At 38.9% G+C, this 21,872-nt stretch overlaps 1 protein-coding gene and 1 pseudogene across 5 annotated transcripts in view; one reads left to right on the forward strand and one right to left on the reverse strand.

Moving 5' to 3' along the window:
• BAG4 (BAG cochaperone 4) overlaps window positions 1–21,566 on the forward strand; it is a 33,945-nt gene extending 12,379 nt beyond the window's left edge. The window contains exons 2-6 of one of the 5 annotated variants that reach the window (XM_089903774.1): window positions 4,137–4,244; window positions 12,444–12,698; window positions 13,566–13,820; window positions 14,549–14,744; window positions 17,149–21,566. In XM_089903774.1, the coding sequence (XP_089759900.1) occupies window positions 4,137–4,244; window positions 12,444–12,698; window positions 13,566–13,820; window positions 14,549–14,744; window positions 17,149–17,213 (879 nt within the window). In that variant the 3' untranslated portion in view covers window positions 17,214–21,566. Of the gene's footprint in view, window positions 1–4,136; window positions 4,245–12,443; window positions 12,699–13,565; window positions 13,821–14,548 lie in introns of all 5 variants that reach the window. The other 4 variants (XM_089903776.1, XM_089903777.1, XM_089903775.1 and 1 more) reach the window with 4 other exon arrangements.
• Window positions 8,019–9,385, reverse strand: LOC111173625 (origin recognition complex subunit 3 pseudogene; annotated as a pseudogene).
• Window positions 21,567–21,872: the final 306 nt, after the last annotated feature.

The raw sequence follows: 21,872 nt of genomic DNA on the forward strand, positions 1-21,872 counted from the left end.
TGTGGAAAAAGCATTTGGCAAAATCCAGAACGTTTTCATGATAAAAACACTCTAGGAATTCAAGGAAATTTCCTCAACCTGATAAAAGACATCTGTGAAACACCCACAGCCAACCTCATATTTAATAATGAAAGACTGGATGCTTTCCCTTAAGATCAGGAACAAGACAAGGACTTCTGCTCTTGCCACTTCTATTCAGTATTATACTGAAGGTTCTAGCAAGGGCAACCGGGCAAGAAAAAAATTAAAAGGCATACATAACCTATATGTCTACATGGAATAGAATTGAGAGTGTCTATGGTCAGCTGATTTTTAAAAAATTTATTTATTTTATATTTATTTTTGGCTGCATTGGGTCTTCGTTGCTGTGCGTGGGCTTTCTCTAGTCGTGGTGCGTGGGAGGCTACTCTTCATTGCAGTGTGTGGGCTTCTTATTGCGGTGGTTTCTCTTGTTGCGGAGCACGGGCTCTAGGCATATGGGCTTCAGTTGTTGTGGCTCACGGACTCTAGACCACAGGCTCAGTACTTGTGGCACACGGGCTTAGTTGCTCCATGGCATGTGCGATCTTCCCGGACCAGGGCTCAAACCCGTGTCTCCTGCATTGGCAGGCAGATTCTTAACCACTGCACCACCAGGGAAGCCCATCAATTGGTTTTTGACAAGGATGCTAAGACCATTCAATGGAGGGAAAAGTCTATGGCACAACATATGGTACCATGACAACTGGATAGCCACATACAAAGAATAAAGTTGGACCCCTACACCATGTGTAAAAATTAACTCAAGGGACTTCCCTGGTGGTCCACTTGTTAAGAATCCATCTTGCAATGCAGTGGACGCCAGTTCGATCCCTGGTCAGGGAACTAAGATCCAACATGCTGTGGGGCAGCTGAGCCTGCGTGCCACAACTAGAGAGCCTGAGTGCCACAACTACAGAGCCCATGCACTCTGGAGCCCACAACTAGAGAGGAGTCTGTGCGCCACAACTAGAGAGAAGCCCATGCGCCACAACAAGGAGCTGGCGTACCACAGGGAAAATCTCACGTGCCGCAGCTAAGACTCGATGCAGCCAAAAAATAAATAATATTTTAAAAATTAACTCAAAGTAGGTCATAGACCTAAATGTAAGAACTAAAACTATAAAACTCTTAGAAGAAAACATAGGATAAATCTTCATTTCTTTAGATTTGGCAATGGTTTCCTAGATAAGACGCCAAAAGCACAACCAACAGAATAAAAAATAGACAAATTGGACTTCGTCAAAATTAAGAACTTTTATAATTCAAGGGACACGATCAAGAAAATGAAAAGGAAGAAAATGCTTGCAAATCAGATATCAGAAAAGGGAATGTAAAATGGTGCAGCTTCTTTGGAAAACAAATGCCAGTTTTTAAAATTGTTAGAGTTAACTGTATGACCCAGCAATTCCGCTTCTAGGTATATAGCCAAGAGAACTGAAAACATATGTCCACATAAAATGTTATTCATGAATGTTTATAGCATCATTATTCATAATAGCCAAAAAGTGGCAACAATCCAAATGCCCAGAATGGATAAGCAAAATGTGATATTTGTATACAATGGAATATTTTTTGGCTACAAAAAGGAATGAAGCTCTGATACATGCTACAACATAGCTGAACCTCAAAAACATGCTAAGTGAAAGAAGCCAGTTACCAGATATCACATATTATATGATTCCATTTATATGAAATACCCAGAGTAGGCAAATCTATAGAGACAGAGAGTAGATTAGTGGTGGTGTAGTGCTGTGGGAATGGCAGATAGGAGGGTATAGCTAAAGGGAACAGTGCTTCTTGTTCAGGTTTTGAAATGTTCTAAAATTGGTTGTGGTGATGATCACACATACCTCTATGGATATACTAAAAATCATTGACTTCGACAATTTAAAATGAGCGAATTGTATGGTAGTGAATTATATCTCAATAAAGCTGTTAATACAAATAATAATATCAATGTTATGACTAACAGTTCCCTAATGGATGCAGTTTAGGTTTCTTTGCAGTTCATCTGGTCTTTAGAATATATTCCACTAAGTGTGTACAGTCAAAGTAAGATGATTCAAAAGTCATTAGAAATAATTCTTTTTTCTCTATGGTTATGTTACCAATTTGATGTTTAGTTATCTCATCAGTTGATTTTTCCTGTAGTAAAAAACAACTCCAAGAGTTGCGGCTTACAACAATGAATATTTCTTGTTTTGTTCTGTGATGTCGCTGCAGGGGCTCATCTCCAGGTTCTGGGTTGGGTTCAGGTTTGTTCATGTGTCTTGTTCTGGGACTCAGGCTGAAATGACAGCTCCTATATGGGATATGCTAGCCCATGGTGGAGGGCAGGAGTGCAAATGGGTTCCTAGAATTTGCATTAATTCCTAAATCCTTTGTTTAAAACTGGCATGCTGTCACTTAGCCATATTTGTTTGTTTTGCATACAAGTTTAAATTACATTTAAAAAATATGTGAATTTATACCTGTTCCTCCAATTCAATTCATATTAAGTATAATATGAGATAAAGTTATCAGTTGAAAAATGAGGGGGTAGGATAAGAGGATACTGGAGATTTGAGGGGACAAGAAGGTGAAATAGTTGTTCTGTGAGTGGGATGAACATACTGAGGAAGTGTGGTGTAGTTGCTAGGCAGTGCTGAGTGTCTGCTTGTGTGAAACCAGAGAGCTTGTGTTTCTCTACACCAATATTTAGGTGAAGTACAGATGTGGAACCAGTGGATAATTGGGTTTAAACTGGGTTAGGTTTTTGCACGTGAGAACATCCGAGGGAAAGAGTGGTAAGGGATTTAAGGTGTTGAGAAGCTGAGTAAGGAAGGAGTGAGGATAGGGTGGGTGGAGAGGTAGTAAAAATGTGTGGGGTACTTCGGAGGATCAGTAGAAAAGGACAGAAACCAAGGAAGTTCTGGGGATTTAGGTGTTAGTTCACCACTGCTGGAGTGAGTCAGCTTCAACTCTGGTCTTTTCACCTCTTTAATTAAGATTCAAATTCTTGGTAGAGAGAAATCAATTAATTAGTCAAATACCACTTAACCGGGGGAAGCAGGGGGATTAGTCAGGGGAATTTGCCTGATTGAGAAATTTGGTTGTTAGGATCTGAAGTTGCTAGTTTCTATATTGCTCTAGTTGCTGTATTATGTAAGGGAGATGTTACTTGCCCAGCTTGTATAATGTCATGTGGAATAATTGCATGCTTTGAAAACAAAGTATTATGAAACTGGTAAGTAGTGCAGTTAAGCTCAGATGGTGATAATTAAATTCTCAGAGACTACAACTGCCAGTGAATTTCTTTGTGAAACGATATTTGAAGATTTGAATATCCTCTTTAAGCTTAAAATTAAACTATAAAGCTCAGAGCAAAATAACTCAACTTATGGGATGACAAATGTATATATTAAAACAGCCTGAAAAGTTTTGAGTTGATCTAGTTTCTTATCAGAGTGTATTGGCTTATTGAAAATGATGACACTAACTTTTTGAGGTGAAATGAAAGCTGTAGAGATTAATGCCATAGCTAGATTTTCTCCTTGGAGTGGTAATTATTCTATGTAATTCCTGATCCCGAATTAGTTGTGGGCTGCCAGCAGAAACCTTAGCCATAGCAGAAAGTACAGGAATATGAAAAAACTAGGGTGTGGCCAGGCAAAGAAGTTGAGTATTGAAGGTGTATGCATTTTAAGTAAAGTTTAGTATTAAAATATTACTTCAAGTTTCAAAGTTGTTGAGATAGGTATTATACTACTCTTCTTAACAATGGCAAAGAACTACAATTGTGCTGCACTAATTAAATTAGTTAGTGATGGCTTAGTGATTGGAGAGGGATAAAGGAATTGAATGTCTCTGGTTTTGCTAATTAACTTGACATAGTAGACATATCATTTGTTATAATTGTCATAATGCACAAGAATAGTTAATATTTGCTTTGTTCTAGGGCAAGTGATTGACCATGTATCTGCATCAATTTTAATAATGAGTGATTTTAGAGTGGGGTTCCATTGCTTTTTGTCTATTGCCTATTTTTTTTCGATACTTATACCTGCCTCTATCAACTTTTCAGAATGATGTAAGGATGTTAGTAAAAGTGAATCTGTTTTCCTTTTTGTCCTTAGGAGCAGCCACCATATCCTAGCTACAATTCCAACTATTGGAATTCTCCTGCCCGACCTCGGGCTCCTTACCCAAGTACTTATCCTGTAAGACCGGAAATGCAAGGCCAGGTAGGGTCTAAAATTGACAGACTTTCTGAATTTTTTCTTAATGAATCGATTTATTTTCAGAACCTGTGGAGATTTCATAGTGAAGGTGTGTGGGCTTTTGTTATATAATGCACTCTATCTTAATCAATTTAATGTTTTTAGCTCAGAGATAAGGAAATATCTAGGCAGATACTACCTATAGCAAAGGTAGCTTGATGCATGATAGATTATTTCTCAGGACCTGGAAACAACGAACGCAAAATGTACTTATTTCTAAAAATTTGACCTTTTATGGAGTTATAATTGACATATAACATTATATTAGTTTCAGGTGTACAGTGTAAAGGTTCAATATTTGTATACTTTCCAAAATGATCGCCACAGAAGTCTAGTTAACATCTGTCACCATACAGTTACAAAGTTTTGTTTTCTTGTGATGAAAACTTTTAAGATATACTCTCTTAGTAATTTTCAAATATTACAGTACAATATGTTAACTATAGTTACCAAGCTGTACATTACATCCTATGATTTACTTATTTTATAGCTGGAAATTTGTACCTTTTGACCCTCTTTACCCGTTCCTGCACCCCAGCCCACTGCTCCACCTCTGGCAACCACCAGTCTGTTTTCTGTATCTGAGTTGGCTTTTTTTGTTTTTTTTAGATTCCACATATAAATGAGATCTTATGGTATTTGTCTGTGGCTGACATTTCATTTAGCATAATGCCCTCAAGGTCCATCCATGTTGTCCCAATGGCAAGATTTCCTTCTCTTTTATGGTTGAATAATACTCCATTGTGTGTATATATATATATATATATATATATATATATCACATTATCTTCATCCATTCATCCAGCGATGGACACTTAGGGTGTTTCCATGTCTTCGCTGTTGTAAAATAGTGCCGCAGTGAACATGGGGTGCAGATATCTTTTCGAGTTAGTGTTTTTGTTTCCCGTGAATATATTCCCAGAAGTGGAATTGCTGGATCATATGATAATTCTGTTTTTAATTTTTTGAGGCACCTCCATACTGTTTATCACAGTAGCTGTACCAGTTTCCATTCCCATCAACAGTACACAAGGGTTTCCTTTTCTCAACATTCTCATCCAATACTTATTTCTTGTCTTTTTGAGAATAGCCATTCTAACCGGTGTGAGGTCGTATGTCATTGTGGTTTTGATTTGCACTTCCTGATGATTAGTGATGTTGAGCACCTTTTCATGTACCCGTTGGCCATCTTGTATGTCTTTGGAAAAATGTCTATTCAGATCCGCTGCCCATTTTTTAAATCAGATTGTTTGATTTTTTGCTATTGAGTTGTATGAGTTCTTTATATATTAACTCCTTACCTTATCAGATATATGATTTGCAGGTATTTTCTTCCATTCAGTAGGTTGCCTTTCTTTCTTTTTTTTATTTTTTAAATTTACTTATTTAATAAATTTTTTTTTGGCTGCGTTGGGTCTTCGTTGCTGGCTGCGGACTTTCTCTACTTGCGGTGAGCGAGGGCTACTCTTCGTTGCAGTGTGTGGGCTACTCTTCGTTGCAGTGTGTGGGCTACTCTTCATTGCAGTGTGCAGGCTTCTCATTGCGGTGGCTTCTCTAGGCGCGTGGGCTCAGTAGTTGTGGCTCACGGGCTCTAGAGCACAGGCTCGGTAGTTGTGGCGCACGGGCTTAGTTGCTCTGTGGCATGTGGGATCTTCCCGGACCAGGGCTCGAACCCGTGTCCCCTGCATTGGCAGGTGGATTCTTAACCATTGCGCCGCCAGGGAAGCCCTGGCTTTCCTTTTGTTGATGGTTTCCTTTGCTGTGTAGAAAATTTTTAGTTTGATGTAATCCCACTTTTTAATTTTGCTTTTGTTTTGTTGCCTTTGCTTTTGTTGTTAAAAATTTTGACTTCTTATGACAAATATTAAATTTAAAATATTTCAAGCATTCTGAAAGAGTACAGAAAATATGTACATCTTTTTTTATCTAGCTCCTAGCTTTGTCAGTTTTTAAGTTTCAGATTTTTAAAAAGAAGTAAAATACAGTTGAAGCCCCATATAATACCTCTTTCCATTTCTTAAAGTTATATTAATTGTCTCATATGTGTTTTTATGCTTTTACTACTTGTATATGCATTTTTATAGTATTATTTAACATGATTTTAAACGATATGAGTGGTTTCATACTAGCATTCTCCTGCAACTTGCTTTTCTTTAACTCAACATTGTTTTTCTCTTTTCTATTGTACAACATATGAGATGAGCATTTCCCTCGTGTATGGAATTGGTGGGTTTGGATACGTACATCTTTATTTAATATAGCCAAATTACTTTTCACAGTGGTTGCCAATGAGGAAATGAACTTTTCAATTTCAGCACAAAAGGCAGCTGGGATTTTCATTGAGATTGCATATAGATCAATTTGGAGAGTAGCAGGCATTACTTTTACAGTTAATGTAAGAGGAAGACAGAACCCAAAGTCATGAGTCACAGTTTTTCTCAGCAATGTTAATCTGTCTGATTTCATCAGTTGTTCCTATTGATAAAGATTATTTTTGGGGACTTCCCTGGTGGCGCAGTGGTTAAGAATCCGTCTGCCAATGCAGGGACACGGGTTCGAGCCCTGGTCTGGGAAGATCCCACATGCTGCAGAGCAACTAAGCCCGTGCGCCACAACTACCGAGCCTGCGCTCTAGAGCCCGTGAGCCACAACTACTGAGCCCACGCGCCACAACTACTGAAGCCCACGCTCCTAGAGCCCATGCTCCGCAACAATAGAAGCCACTGCAATGAGAAGCCCGCGCCCTACAACGAAGAGTAGCCCCTGCTTGCCTCAACTAGAGAAAAGCCCACACGCAGCAACGAAGACCCAACACAGCCAAAAAAAAAAAGGGAGTCAACATATTTTTTTTAAAAAAGATTATTTTTGGAGATGACATTTCTCCCCCTTAGATAAAGGCATTTATTACATGTGTATATTACATATATTCAAGAAAGATTCACTTTTAATTTAGTGATGACTTTTTGAAAGCAACAGCAATAATCTGAGAGAGCTTTTAGATACAAAAATTGTTGGATTCTGGGCTTCCCTGGTGGCGCAGTGGTTGAGAGTCCGCCTGCCGATGCAGGGGACATGGGTTCGTGCCCCGGTCCGGGAAGATCCCACATGCCGCGGAGTGGCTGGGCCCGTGAGCCATGGCCGCTGAGCCTGCGCGTCCGGAGCCTCTGCTCCGCAATGGGAAAGGCCACAATAGTGAGAGGCCCGCGTACCGCAAAAAAAAAAAAAAAAAAAAAATTGTTGGATTCTAAACCCAAAGGCATCTAGACATATGCTTGTATGGGATTAGCACACGTGTATTTTCTGGTGAAGCATCACATGGGGATTATACATTTATCTTCTGACAAAAATGGACTCCTGTAGTGGTATGTAGATATGACTGGTTTCCTTTTTTAAAAATCGAATGGTTTCACTCCTTTGCCTTCTATCTGCCGCCTCATGTTAGCTTTGCCACATGATCAGTCTTCTCTTATAAACCGGGAGTGCGTAATTTCATGCACTTTCCCCCGGTAATGTGGAATTTATATCCGTTTCTTCAGAATTGATGAATGTTGGGAGGGCCCCTGAGCAGTCCCCAAAGCTGATTAGCCTGTTGTGTTCAGGTGCAGTCTATGTGCTACGCAGGAACAGGGGACAGTCTTTGAAATACGGCTTTCCTCATTTTCAGCTAATAGTAAGGATTGTTGAGGAGCATGTCGGACGGTCTGTGGAGCAGGTTTAGGCAGTATGAAGTAAACCAGCTCAGGACAAGAGATTTGGGCTCACCAGACTGTTGATGAAATTCATGAGGTATTTTCTGAGTTCTTCAAACTAAGATTGCTTCTTATTTGCTTTTAACGCTTTCATTTGCATCAAGGACTGTCTTCTGAAGGCCCAGTAGTATTTTCTTTCTCTTTGGCCTCTGTATCAGGGCTTTGAAGCTGGGCCAAGAACTCCTTTATTTTCTTTGCTATGCTGCCAGGCTACTCTTCAGAAGACTTAAAAACTTTGAACAGTTCTGAACTATGATCATAAGCTCATCCTTAGTCAACGTCTGTAGCAACTGCAAGGCTAACATATGTTCTTCCGACGCTGATCGTTTGTAAACATGCATGTTGTAGCTCTGATCCATTGACCCAGTGGGTACTTGGGAAAAGCATGATAAATACACAGCTTCTCTAGTAATGATTGTGGTGGGGTGTTTTTGTTTAAAATCCTCTCATTGGTCATGAATGCAACTTGTTTTTCTAAAGCTTCTTTTCCACGTATCTAAAGGATGAAAGACGGATGTTTTCGCATTGATTTTCTGATAAAGAAGCTAATTCTCTTGGGTTCTGGGAGATCACACCACAGAACACTGAGTGCCTGGGAATAGAAATGCTCTAAGAAACAAAACTGAAGTCCTCTTATAATGTTCTGAATTGAGAAATCATGATACAGAAGGACTTTCATCAGAACCTATAACACCTTTTCATTTAACTTAAAGGGGACCTGGGTTGTAAAATACAGCTTATTAAGTACTGTGGTTTGGAGCTCCTATGAGACAAAAATTGGAATAGTTCTATAAGGAGAGATACTGCATGAGGAAGTAACCAGTGGATGATAGTAGATTTGGCAATTCCAGAAACGAGTATTAGTAGAAACTCAAGTTGATGTCGACTGCTGATAATTATGAAGTCTTGGAGTACTTTTGTGGTGAAGCCTTCCATGTTTTTCAAGATAAGCACAGCAGGAAGAATTGTGGTGTTGCTAATGGAAAAAAAGGTTTTTTTCCCACTTGGATTGGGTCTGTTTGCTGTTTGATATTCATGTATCAAATGGAAAGGGAACCGTTGAACAAGTGTATCACTTTCTGAGTGAGAGACCTGATCAGTTTTCTCCTCTTTGGATTCTACATCTATAAACAGTCCGTCAATTGTAAAACCAACTTTTGGAAGAAGTGTTACCTCCTGGATAATCTTTAGCTTTTGCAATGAGACATCATATGATGTGACATGATTTTGACTTTTAAATGCTAAGTCATATTTACATTTACCCCTAGAACAAGAACAGCACTTGGGATATTTTTTGAGTTTTAAGAACTCCAGTCTCTTGATTTCTTCTGGAATCCAGAATGAGACTTCTACAGAAATTCAATGACTATCAAAGATTTTGTTTAATTCTTCTTGCAGTTGCTCAGTTTCAGATTTTCTGTTGCCATGTCAGCTGACAAGTTTCAAATCACAGCTTGCTATCCTTAGATACAAGTTTCCCTTCATGAAAGTAGTCTACTTGGACATAGATGAAGTAGCTATGGTCCAAGCAGCCCACCAGTTTCTAGACATACTTGGGATTTCATGACTTTTTTTTTTTTTTTTGGCTGCACCTCACTGCATGCTGGATCTTACTTCCCCGACCAGGGATCGAACCCGTCATGACATTTTTTTTTTGCGGTACACGGGCCTCTCACTGTTGTGGCCTCTCCCATTGCGGAGCACAGGCTCCGGACGCGCAGGCTCAGCGGCCATGGCTCACGGGCCCAGCCACTCTGCGGCATGTGGGATCTTCCCAGACCGGGGCACGAACCTGTGTCTCCTGCATTGGCAGGCGGACTCCCGACCACTGCGCCACCAAGGAAGCCCAACCCGTCATGACATTTTTAATAGCATATTTTTTTTAATATAAAATACAACTTTATTACTAAACATTTGGGAGATAAAAGGGAGAAAAAACACTAATTCTGTCATCCTAATATATCCATATTTTGGTAAATTTGTTTTCAGCCTTTCCCCTATCATATTTACACAGCTTTACATTTGTCTTTTAATATGACAACTCATTTTACATATGCCTTTTAATATGACTTTTCATTTATCGTATGTACTTTACATGTTATAGGGTGAAATAACAGAAACTTTTTTTTAATAGTAAGGAAATTTTCAAACATAATCCAAAGTAACGAGAATAGTGCAATAATCTCCCATGTACCCATTACTCAGCTTCAACAGGTATCAATACATGGCCATCATGTTTCATTTATATATCCTTAGAGTATTTTGAAGCAAATTCCAGACATCATGTTATGTCTTTTGTAAATACTTAAGCATGTATCTTTAAGATATAAGGAAGTTTTAAAGATATTACCGCAATGCCATTATTAAAACTTAAAGGAAAAAAACCCCAAATAATTCTTTGATATCATTAGATGTCTGGTCAGTTCTAACAGTGAGTTTTTTAAAATTAATTAATTAATTTTATTATTTATTTTTTTGGCTGCGTTGGGTCTTCGTTGCTGTGCGCGGGCTTTCTCTAGTTGTGGTGAGTGCGGGCTACTCTTCGTTAAGATGCGTGGGCTTCTCTTGTTGTGGAGCACAGGCTCTAGGCACGCGGGCTTCAGTAGTTGTGGCTCGCGGGGTCTAGAGGGCAGGCTCTGTAGTTGTGGCGCATGCGCTTAGTTGCTCCGCGGCATGTGGGATCTTCCTGGACCAGGGCTCAAACCCGTGTCCCCTGCATTGGCAGGCGGATTCTTAACCACTGCGCCACCAGGGAAGTCCCTAACAGTGAGCTTTTAAGACAGAATAAAATTTCCTCAATGAATAACCCGTAGTCTACTTAATCATTCCATCAGTACAGGACGGTTAGGTTGTTTATAATTCTGCGTGATGGTGAATCATGCTGTGATGAACAAATTCATGCCTATAATTTTTTCTCTAGTTGAATAATTTCCTTAGGAAGGATTTCTAGAATTTGAATAACAGTACAAAAAGTCGCATGATTTTTTTTTTAATCTTAAGTCTTCAGCTGTATATGTTACATAAGGGATTGTTTGGTTAGGCACAGCAGCCTGTAGGCAGAAGACTTGATTAGCCTCACAGTGGCTGCTCAAGGAATGCCTGGCTGGATTTTCCCTCACCCCTGTCCCTGCAACGGAATTCTTTGGCCGTGTGGTGATAGTAGCCTGTCTTTTATCCTCTTGCCATAAAACTGTGGCTAAGAATTTATTTTCCACAAAATTATGCCCTCCTTCCCACTTCAATCTATCCCTCTTTTTGTTGTGGTAGATTTGGCATCAAATTTAAATTTCATTTTCTTCAGTCATTAACAACTGTAGAAGATATCAGGATTCTTTTTTTTTTAATTGAGGTATAATTGACGTATAATGTTAGTTTCAGATGTACAGCATAATGATTCGATATTTGTATACACTGTGAAATGATCACCATGATAAGTCTAGTTAATATCACAAGATTCTTATTCTTCTACCTAAAATGGGAAAGATTGTCTAGTTTTAGAAGGATGAGTCCAGGAAAACTTGATTCTGTTTTTACCATTTTAACAAGGTAAAGTAGAAATGAATAGAAAATGCTAAGGTAATCGTTTAGAGTTTAGCTTTAATCTTGTTTGGATTACTAAACTGAGGGTTCTGGGTGTCAGTGATAGTCTGGATAGGTGGCGTAGAACTGCAGTAAGCAGTATATGAGGAATCTGTCTGCTGTCATCATTTGGGGAAGCAGAGTAGGATAGTATCAATACAAAGCACATGGGCTTGGAGTCAGATCTGGGTTCGTTTCCTGACCTTGCCACATTAATACTAACGACAGTTTGTATTATAAAAATTGCAAATCATTGAGCATACTACGTGCCAGACACTATACACTTATATATATATAAGCATTTTATATATGTCATCTCATTAATTTTTACAATAACCCTGCAAGATATGTTTATGATTTCCATTTTCCTGCTGGAGAAACTAAAGCTCAGAGAGGGTAAACACAAAGCCAATGGCAGGGCTAGGTCTTTCTCTGTGGTCTTTTTTTCTTTCTGTTGTATTATGGTTACTTTCTTCTTTCTCTCGCCATTCTCCCAGGTTTCCCGGAACACCCTCTTCAGTTTGTGGGGACAAGTTCCCTGCCGTTAGGTGCAATTGTTAGGTGCACTTATGGAAATGGCTGAGAAGCACTAAAGGCCATCACTTCATCCTTCATCACAATATACCCATTGTTATGACAAAGACTCTAAGGTGATAATCTGAGTTTAATATATGTATATGATTATAATATATGAAAGAATACCTCAACGGTTGCTTAGGTAGTTCATATTTTCATTAGTTACTGATCTCCTTTCTTCTCAAAGTTTTCGAAGTGAGGGCATTTCAGCTCATCTACTCATTCATGTTTTTTTTCTCCCAACTTTGCTTTTTTATAGAGTTTGAATTCTTATACAAATGGAGCATATGGCCCACCATACCCCACTGGCCCTGGGACAAATACTGCCCCATACCCAGGGGCTTATTACACATCCGGGTATGCTCAGACCAATTACTCCACAGAGGTTCCAAGCACTTACCGTTCACCTGGCAACAGCCCAACCCCAGTCTCTCGTTGGATGTATCCCCAGCAGGACTGCCAGACTGAAGCAGCCCCTCTTAGGGGGCAGGTTCCAGGATATCCTGCTTCACAGGTGAGCATTCATCTGTTGTGTTTTTATTTTTTCATATTAATGAATGGTACCAAGTTTTTTTTTCTGTTCACTTCAAGAGGTTAGGTTTTTTGGGGTTTTTTAAAAATAAATATATTTATTTATGGCTGCGTTGGGTTTTTGTTGCTGCGTGTGGGCTTTTCTCTAGTTGCTGAGAGCGGGGGCTACTCTTCGTTGCGGTGCGTGGGCTTCTCATTGCGGTGGCTTCTCTTGTTGCGGAACACGGGCTCTAGGCACGTGGGCTTCAGTAGATGTGGCACGCGGGCTCAGTAGTTGTGGCTCGCGGGCTCTAGAGCACAGGCTCAGTAGTTGTGGTGCAGGGGCTTAGTTGCTCCGCAGCATGCGGGATCTTCCTGGACCAGGGCTCGAACCCGTGTCCCCTGCATTGGCAGGTGGATTCTTAACCACTGTGCCACCAGGGAAGCCCAAAAGGTTAGGTTTATATTTTTTAATATTCTATGAATGATCCCATGTTTATTTCTCTGTTCACTTCAAGGAGAGTTCTAGTATGTCTTTATTTGTGCTTCTTTATAGCATATGGGTCCATTTATTTATAGTATCTGTGGGACAGACTTATGCTGTGCTTCAGCCACTGAAGTTTAGGCCCTATTTTTCTGAGTTTGATGGTCACCAAATCTGCCCCTGATATCTTTGGAACCAAGCTTTTTTAGGTTTGGAGAAAATATTTGCAACTCATTAGAAATACTACAGTTTAGTCCCATAGCAGCTAAAATATACCCTGTTAAGCCAAGAGGAAGCATCTCTGAATCTGTTTACACTAGAATATTTTCATTACTTCTTTAAGTGTTTTTTAGCAATGACCAGTGTATTTCCTTCCTCTCAATCTAGAACCCTGGAATGAGCGTGCCCCATTATCCTTATGGGGATGGTAATCGTAGTGTTCCACAACCAGGACCAACTGTACGATCCCAGGGGGACTCCTGGGCTCCTCCGGGTGCTTATGGCATGGGAGCCCGTTACCCCTGGCCTTCAGCTGCCCCCTCAGCACCACCTGGGAGTCTCTACATGAGTGAGAGCGCTTCATCATGGCCGAGCAGTGGCTCTCCTCGGCCACCTCCTTCCCCCCCAGCCCCACAGCCCAAGGTAGGAGGCTTCTAGACGTTGTCCTCTTAATGTCTGGGTAATTAAGAGAGCACAGCGTGGAACTTTTTCTGCATTGGTCTGTGTTAAATGGGGACTAACTTCAAAATGTTGGTGGCTACTACCTGTAGCTTTACCTAGCCCAGTTTACTTTTTATTTAAAATAGACTTTATTTTTTAGAGCAGTTTTAGGTTCATTCCTTGTTTTAAACGACAGGAGAATGCTCATTTACTAAATTCGTTGTAATACCATTGGTATGTTAGACAAAATCAAAGATTAGATTTTATTACCTCAGTCTCCTGACAGAAGACAAAACCAATGTGAAATTGCATGGTTTTATGAAACCACACACTTGAACATCATTTGCTTGTGGCCAGGTTCCTTTTTAAGATTTGTCTTCAGGTTTTATCTCTTTAGGGGAAAAAACTATCTAATTCCTATTTATTAAGTCACTGGACAGATTGTGAGGTGGTAAGGATAGATTATGAGGTGTTCACGATGATGACCTGTCTCAGGGTAGATTCCAGCCTTTATACTCAGGAGTTCTCTGCCTTTTATCTTTTTAGGGCTGTATTCTTCTCAAATGATTAAGGAGGGCCGTCCACTTGTATGGGTGGGGAGTCTTTTCATGTACCTTCCTGGTCAGGTGAAAGATGTGGGCTAACAAATCTGACGTTGATGGATCCCCATTAAAACAGCTTTTTTCCCCTCTTTGCTCTCCTACTCCAAGGATTCCTCATACCCCTATAGCCAATCAGATCAAGGCATGAACCGGCACAACTTTCCTTGCAGTGTCCATGTCCATCAGTACGAGTCCTCGGGAGCAGTGAACAATGATAATTCAGAGCTCTTGGATTCCCAAGTCCAATATACTGCTGAGCCTCAGCTGTATGGTAATGCCACCAGCGAGCATCCCAGCAATCAAGGTCAGAGTCATAATCTTCCTGAAGAGTGTTTATCTTCAGATGAAGGGGCTCCCCCAAGTATTAAAAAAATCATACATGTGCTGGAGAAGGTCCAGTATCTTGAGCAAGAAGTAGAAGAGTTCGTAGGAAAAAAGACAGACAAAGCATACTGGCTTTTGGAAGAAATGCTAACCAAGGAACTTTTGGAACTGGATTCAGTTGAAACTGGGGGCCAGGACTCTGTCCGGCAGGCCAGGAAAGAGGCTGTTTGTAAAATCCAGGCCATACTGGAAAAATTGGAAAAAAAAGGATTATGAAGGGATTTAGAACAAAGGGGAAGCCTGTTACTAACTTGACCAAAGAACTCTTGATTTTGGTTAATTACCCTCTTTTTGAAATGCCTGTTGAGGAGAAGAAGCAATACATTCCAACTTTCCTTTGATATAAAACTTGAAAAACTGGTAAAGGACTTGGAAGAACGGTTGGGTTATGAGTTGTTTTCAGTTTTCAGACCAATGAATGTAATAGGAAGCTATGGAGTTATCAGTATTGCCAAGTAGACTCACCCCTTAAGAAATTTATGGGTATCTGCAAGCTGCTTCTTATCAGCAGGAGGGAAATCCACCTTATGTAACAGGCTTATCAGAAACCTACCGGATAAGACTGGATGTTGTCTGAGACAAACAGGCTCTGTTTTTTTAAACATCTGGATTACTTGTCACATTTTTGTACATTGTGACTGCTTTCACCATACACTTTGTGTGTAAATTATAGCTTGGACTTTAGCCTTCTTGGACCTCTGTTTTGTTTTGTTACTTGTAGTTCACAAATATAGTGTTATTCTCTACTTCTTGGTACATTTTGTAGTAATATGTTTAATATAATTACTCAAGAGACTATACTGACAGCCAGATAGTGTGGCAGTTCTGGATGAATTTATATCTTTTCACCACTTGAATATATTGCACTGTGTAGTGAGTTCCTGAGGTAGATTGTCTCCTTTTTTGTATAGATCATTAGGTTAGAGTTTTACCACTTCTATTTTTCATGTTACTATTGGAAGGTTAATTTGGAAATGGCATGGGTATAGGAATGAAAATGGGGCTATTTCCTTTTTTGCTGTCTTAATCGTATTTGGATGAAGATCCACTTTAAAATTTCCTTTCTTCCCCCTTAATTATCTTTTTACTACAGCTGCTTGCATATGGAGCAGTGTGATGAACACAGATTAAAAATTAAATGCCACAGCACGTAGAAATAATAACTGCAAAAGTAATAAATACAACCATTTGGGAATGCTGTTCTCCATCTAAAATATTAGCTTCACCATCAGGATCCCTATGAGGAGATTCCAGCTCAGTGTATCTGCTCAGTTTACAGTAAGAAACAACGAGGGTAAAAGAGGATTCATGCTCAGGGAATGAATCAGCCATAGCTAGAGTGGGAAATTGTGTTCTTCTTTTAAAGGTAGATTTGATGTTTATCTTTGTTTCCCTAGAATAAATTGCATAGACAGTATTGCCTATTTTATAAAAAAGATGTTTACCATCACTAATAACAGTCATTTTAGAGCCAGATTTAAGGAAGGGATATTGAAAGGGTCTTAGCTGGATTTGCTCGGGTAGCTCTATCCTATCATGTAGAAGAGACTTAGGTAGATAACTTACTTTTTTCATCTGAAGTGAGTTCCAGTATGCAGTATCTGTTATTGGAAAAACTGCTGTTTCTTAATAAGATATCCAAGTGATTTTTTTTCTTGACTGCCAGGCCTATTAACAAGAAAATAAATCCACCAGCCATCTCCTCTCCTTATTAAAAAAACCCAATACAAACATATTATATGACAAGAAAAAGTAAAGTAAAAATACTGGCCGGGCCTTAGGTTGGTATGAGTGATTTTATGAGATAATATAGTGACAATTTTATTCTAGGATTTTTATTTTTGGCCTAATATAGGAATGTTACAAAAGGCTTTTCTATGAAAATTTAAAAGTTGTACTTGAAACTAAATATTTAGAAGGGGGAGAACCTTAAAGCTAAGTTAACATAAACCAGTGAGACAATGACTAATACAGGAGAGAACACTATTTTTTAACTGAGTGCCCAAGATACCAGTTTCCCTGAGGTCTTGATTTTTTTTATCTATAAATCACACATTATACACACACACACATATATGTGTGTGTGTATGTTTTTTAACAGTTTTTTTTTGTTTTGAGATAATTTTAGACCTCCTGAAGAGTTGCAAAAACAGCGGTTTCTCTATACTCTTCGCTCACCTTCCCTTTATATTAACATCTTACATAGCTGTAGAACATTTGTCAAGTTAAGAAATTAGCCTTGATATAATGCTATTAACTAAAGTAGAGAGTTTTGAAAGTAGGGATTTTCTAGTCTTTTCACTAATGTCCTTTCACTGTTTCAGGATCCAATCCAGGATCCTGCCTCGCATTTAGTTGTCATGTCATCATAGCGTCCTCCGATCTGTGACAGTGTATCTTGACACCTGATGCGGTAATGTATTTCTGGTGTTATTAACCTTAGCCACTACCTGAGGTGGCGTCTGCTAGGATTCTCTGCTGTAAACTTACTATGTTTTCCTTTGTAATGACTAAATGTTTGCTAGAGATAATGTGAGCTATGCAAATGTCCTGTTTCTGCTTAAACTTTTGCCCACTCATTTTTGTATCCACTGGCAGATCTTGCTTGTTACTACTGTGGTGTTCGAATGTGACTTTGTTTCTCTTATTCCTTCTACATGTATTAGTTGGATTCTTTCTGTAAGGGAGGGCTATTGCTTCTGGATTTATAATTTTAATTATAATAAGATATTCAGGGTAAGTACAGACTTAGAACTTAAAGGTGTAAACCATGCTAAAATGATTCCAAATGCCAATGTCAAGGAAAGGAAAACTAAATTGCAACCTGTGCCAGAAAATACAGTGAATATAAGAAGGAAGATAGTATTCATTTTTTGTGGATCTGATTCAGTTTTTGACTTAGTATTGACTCTTGACTGAATTCAATTTTTTTTTGGTATTTCACATCTGGACTTTTAAAAAGTGTCTAAGTTTAATATTACTTTGGGGATAATTTCTGTCAAAATCTTGAATAAAGTTATCCAGATCTGGCATGTTAAACACAGCTATGTTCTCTATAATAAGCCACTATTGTTCCAAATATAAACGCCAATGTAAATATTTAGATGAATTTAAGTCCCAATGAAGTATTAGCAAGATGGGCTGGTCTCTACATTGTTGGTGGGGAATTCTTTTAAGTGCTTTGAAAAATGGGGTTTTGAAAACAGTTTTGTAGTTGGTTAATGTAATACCATTAGAGGTGGGAAGATTTTTTTTTTAAGTTGAAGAATATGGATTAAATTGGCGTTAAAAAAAGTTTTTGGGGGGATGGATACTTGAGGACTGGAGTTTTTCATCTTTTTTTCTTTTTAAAAAAGTTATGAGTTTGAAGACTCAAATAATTCTATGGAAGTTAGCAGTTTAAAGAGTCAATTCTGGGACTTCCTGGTGGTCCAGTGGTTAAGACTTCACCTTCCAATGCAGGGGGTGTGGGTTTGACCCCGGGTCTGGGAGCTAAGATCCCACGTGCCTCGCGGCCAAAAAACCAAAACATAAAACGGAAGCAATATTGTAACAGATTCAGTAAAGACTTTATAAAAATGGTCCACATCAAAAAAAAAAAATCTTAAAAAAAAGTCAATTCTATGAAAAGGATCACTCTTCGGTTCCACTGCCATTTTTCCTTCTACAAAAGTAACTACTTTCAATTGAGTTTTTAAAAAAAATTATCTCCATATTTTTTAAATAACACAGTTGTATTGCTCCCTTTTGATTTATCAATTTTAGGTCATTTCTACTGATTTTCTGTTGTAGAGGATGAAGGTTAGGTCTCTCTGCCTCTACCATACACACATCCCAGCTCTGATCCCTCCAGTTTCTCAATCCACTTACATGGTAATTCTGTTGTACGTTATTATACTATGTAAATGCTGCCCAGAGCTCAGTCATGCAGTAAACTGCTTACTTTTCTTTTCCTGAACAACTCCTTGTTTTCTCCGGAATGAATCATTTGTCATACTTACTTTGTTTGCCTGTGTGCTTATGACTGATTTGACCTCAAACCCTCCATCATTTGTCTAAATCTTCTCTTAAGGTGCTCAGACATATTTTATCAATTTTAGGCTCGTGAAGACACGTTCCTGGAGCCCTCTGACTGCAGCACTTGTACGTTCCTGGTGCATACTTTCATTCTGGTGTCTTCTGTTCATCCTGGGGATTCTCTCCACCCCTTCTGTTGGATTCCTTTTTTCCATAGCCTGTGTCTTTCTCTTTCTGTTTATTCCCTCATTTTGGTAGAGCATGTTCCCCAGTAGCTTCCTGGAAAAGGGTGCATAGGAAGTAATTTTTTTCCATCTGGCATATTTAAAAATGTGTTTTCATGATCCTTTGTTTAAAACGTAGTGTTTCTTCCTGGAAGCTTGTAGGATATTTTTGTCCCCTCTACAGTACAGTGTTGGTGTGGGTCTGTTTTTGTCCACTTTGCTGGGCACATTTCGTTCTGGAAACTCCTGCCCTTAAGCCCTATAACATTTTCTTGAGTTTTGTTTGTTTGTTTCTTTTCCTCCTCTGCTACCCTAATCTCTGTTACATCTTTCTAGAATTCCTGCTGTTTGTTATAGATCTCTTAGACTGGTTCTTTGATTTACTTATCTTTTCACTTTCATTTTTTGCCTTTTTGCTGTACTTTGTGGGGGATTTACTCACCTTTATCTTCCAACTGCACTGAATTTTGTTTCATCTATCATATTTTTAGTTTCTAGGAATTTTTTTGTGCTCTGTGTTCTCTATGGGATTTTGCTCTTGTTTGTGGGTGTAGCATCTTATATCTCTGAGGATATTAATGATAATTTCTTGATTTTTTTTCTTCTCAAATAAATTTCCTACAAAGTTGCGTTTTCCTTTCTTTTTCAATCTCCATCTTTTTCATGTTAGAGATATTTTTCAGATGTCTATTACTTCTTGATTGTGTTTTTTACAGCGTTGTTATACTGGAGACCCCAAATTGCTTCTAGAAAATGCTTCCTGACTATTCTGTTTAATTATTATTTTTTCATAATCTTTCTTGGAGGGAATAGCTATTTTGAGTTGAAGTTGAGAAGGGAGGATTATCTGGATAATTTTTACTCCTCTGTGAAGATAGGAGGGTTTTATATTCTATGTGGCTTTTCTCATCAGGAGTGGTGGGCAGTAGCACATTTGTTGTAATAAAGTGTTAGGCAGAGGAGATGCCAGCTGCTGAGAAGGGAGGATTTAGGGGTTTCTGAGATCAGGGCACATTTTCTGTAGCCAACTTTTTTTATTTATTTATTTATTTTGCGGTATGTGGGCCTCTCACTGTTGTGGCCTCTCCCTTTGCGGAGCACAGGCTCTGGACGCGCAGGCTCAATGGCCATGGCTCAAGGGCCCAGCTGCTCCGCGGCATGTGGAATCTTCCCAGACTGGGGCACGAACCCGTGTCCCTTGCATCAGCAGGCGGACTCTCAACCACTGCGCCACCAGGGAAGCCCTGTAGCCAACTTTTAAATGTTCTTTTATTTTGCAATATATACCTTATCCTGGTAAGCTAATGCCAAGGGTAGTATTGCCAGATAAAATATAGGACCCTCAGTTACATTTGAATTTCAGATAAACAACAAGTCACCTTTTAGTATCAGTGTGTTCCACATATGGCATGGGACATAATTATACTAAAAATGATTGTTTTTCTGAAATCCAAGATAACTAGGAGTACAGTCATCCCTCAGTATCCGTGGGATTGGTTCTAGGACCCCGCCGTGGATACCAAAATCCATGGATGCTCAAGTCCCTTATATAAAATGTTGTAGTATTGCATAAAACCCATGCATATCCTCCCATATACTTTAAGTCATCTCTAGACTAGTTATAATACCTAATACAATGTAAATGCTGTGTAAATAGGTGTAAATACAATGTAGATACTATGTAAATAGTTGCCGGGTATGCAGCAAATTCAAGTTTTTGGAACTTTCCTGAATTTTTTTTCTTTCCAAATACAGTCCATAGTTGGTTGAGTCCGTGAATGTGGAACCCATCGATAGGAGTACCAACTGTATCGCGTTATTTATTTATTTATTTATTTGGCCATGCCACATGGCTGGTGGGATTTTAGTTCCCTGACAAGGGATTGAACCCAGCCCTCAGCAGTGAGAGTGCGGAATCCTAACCACTGGATTGCCAGGGAATTCCCTATATTGTATTTTTTTCATTAAAGTTTTTATTTTGAGATAATTGTAAATTCACATGCAGTTTTATGAAATAATTCAGAGCTTTCCTGTACCCTTTACCCAGTTTCCCTCAATGGTAACATCTTGTAAAACTTTACTGTGATGTCACCGCCAGGATATCGACATTGATATGGTCAAGATACAGAACAGTCCCATCACCATGACTCTTCCTCCTGTTGACCTTTCACAGCCACACCTGCTTCTCCTTTCCCACCATGCTAAACCCCTGGCAACCACTAATCTGTTCTCCATTTCTAAATTTTGTCCTTTTGAGAATGCTGTATAAATAGTATTGTATAGTATGTAACCATTAGAGATTTTTTTTTTTTTTCCATTCAGCATAACTCTCTTGACATTCATCCAAGTTGTTTCCTGTATCTGTAGTTCTTTTTTATTGCTAAGTAGTAGTCTATGATATGGATGTACCACAGTTTGTTCAACCATTCACCTCTTGAAGGATGTATGGGTTGTTTCCAGTTTGGGCTATTATGAATAAAGCTGCTATGTACATTCATGTACAGGTTTTTGTGTGGACATAGTTTTCATTTCTTTGGGATAAATGCCCAGGAGTGTAGTTCTGGGTCATATGAAAGTTGCATGTTTAATTTTTTGGAAACTACCAAACTATTCTAGAGTGGCTGTACCATTTTACATTCCCACCAGCAATGTATGAGTCTCTCTGCATTCTTGCCAGTATTTGGTGGTGTCACTTTTTATTTTAACCATTCTGATGGGTAGGTAGGTAGTGATATCTCATTGTGCTTTAATTTGCATTTCGTTAATGGTTAATGATGTTGAACATCTTTTCATGTGCTTATTTGCCA

The sequence above is a fragment of the Delphinapterus leucas genome, chromosome 21 (assembly GCF_059928025.1).
Source record: "Delphinapterus leucas isolate spDelLeu-1000000601 "Yukka" chromosome 21, BTC_Dleu_Yukka2, whole genome shotgun sequence".
NCBI classification, from domain to species: Eukaryota; Metazoa; Chordata; class Mammalia; order Artiodactyla; family Monodontidae; genus Delphinapterus; species Delphinapterus leucas.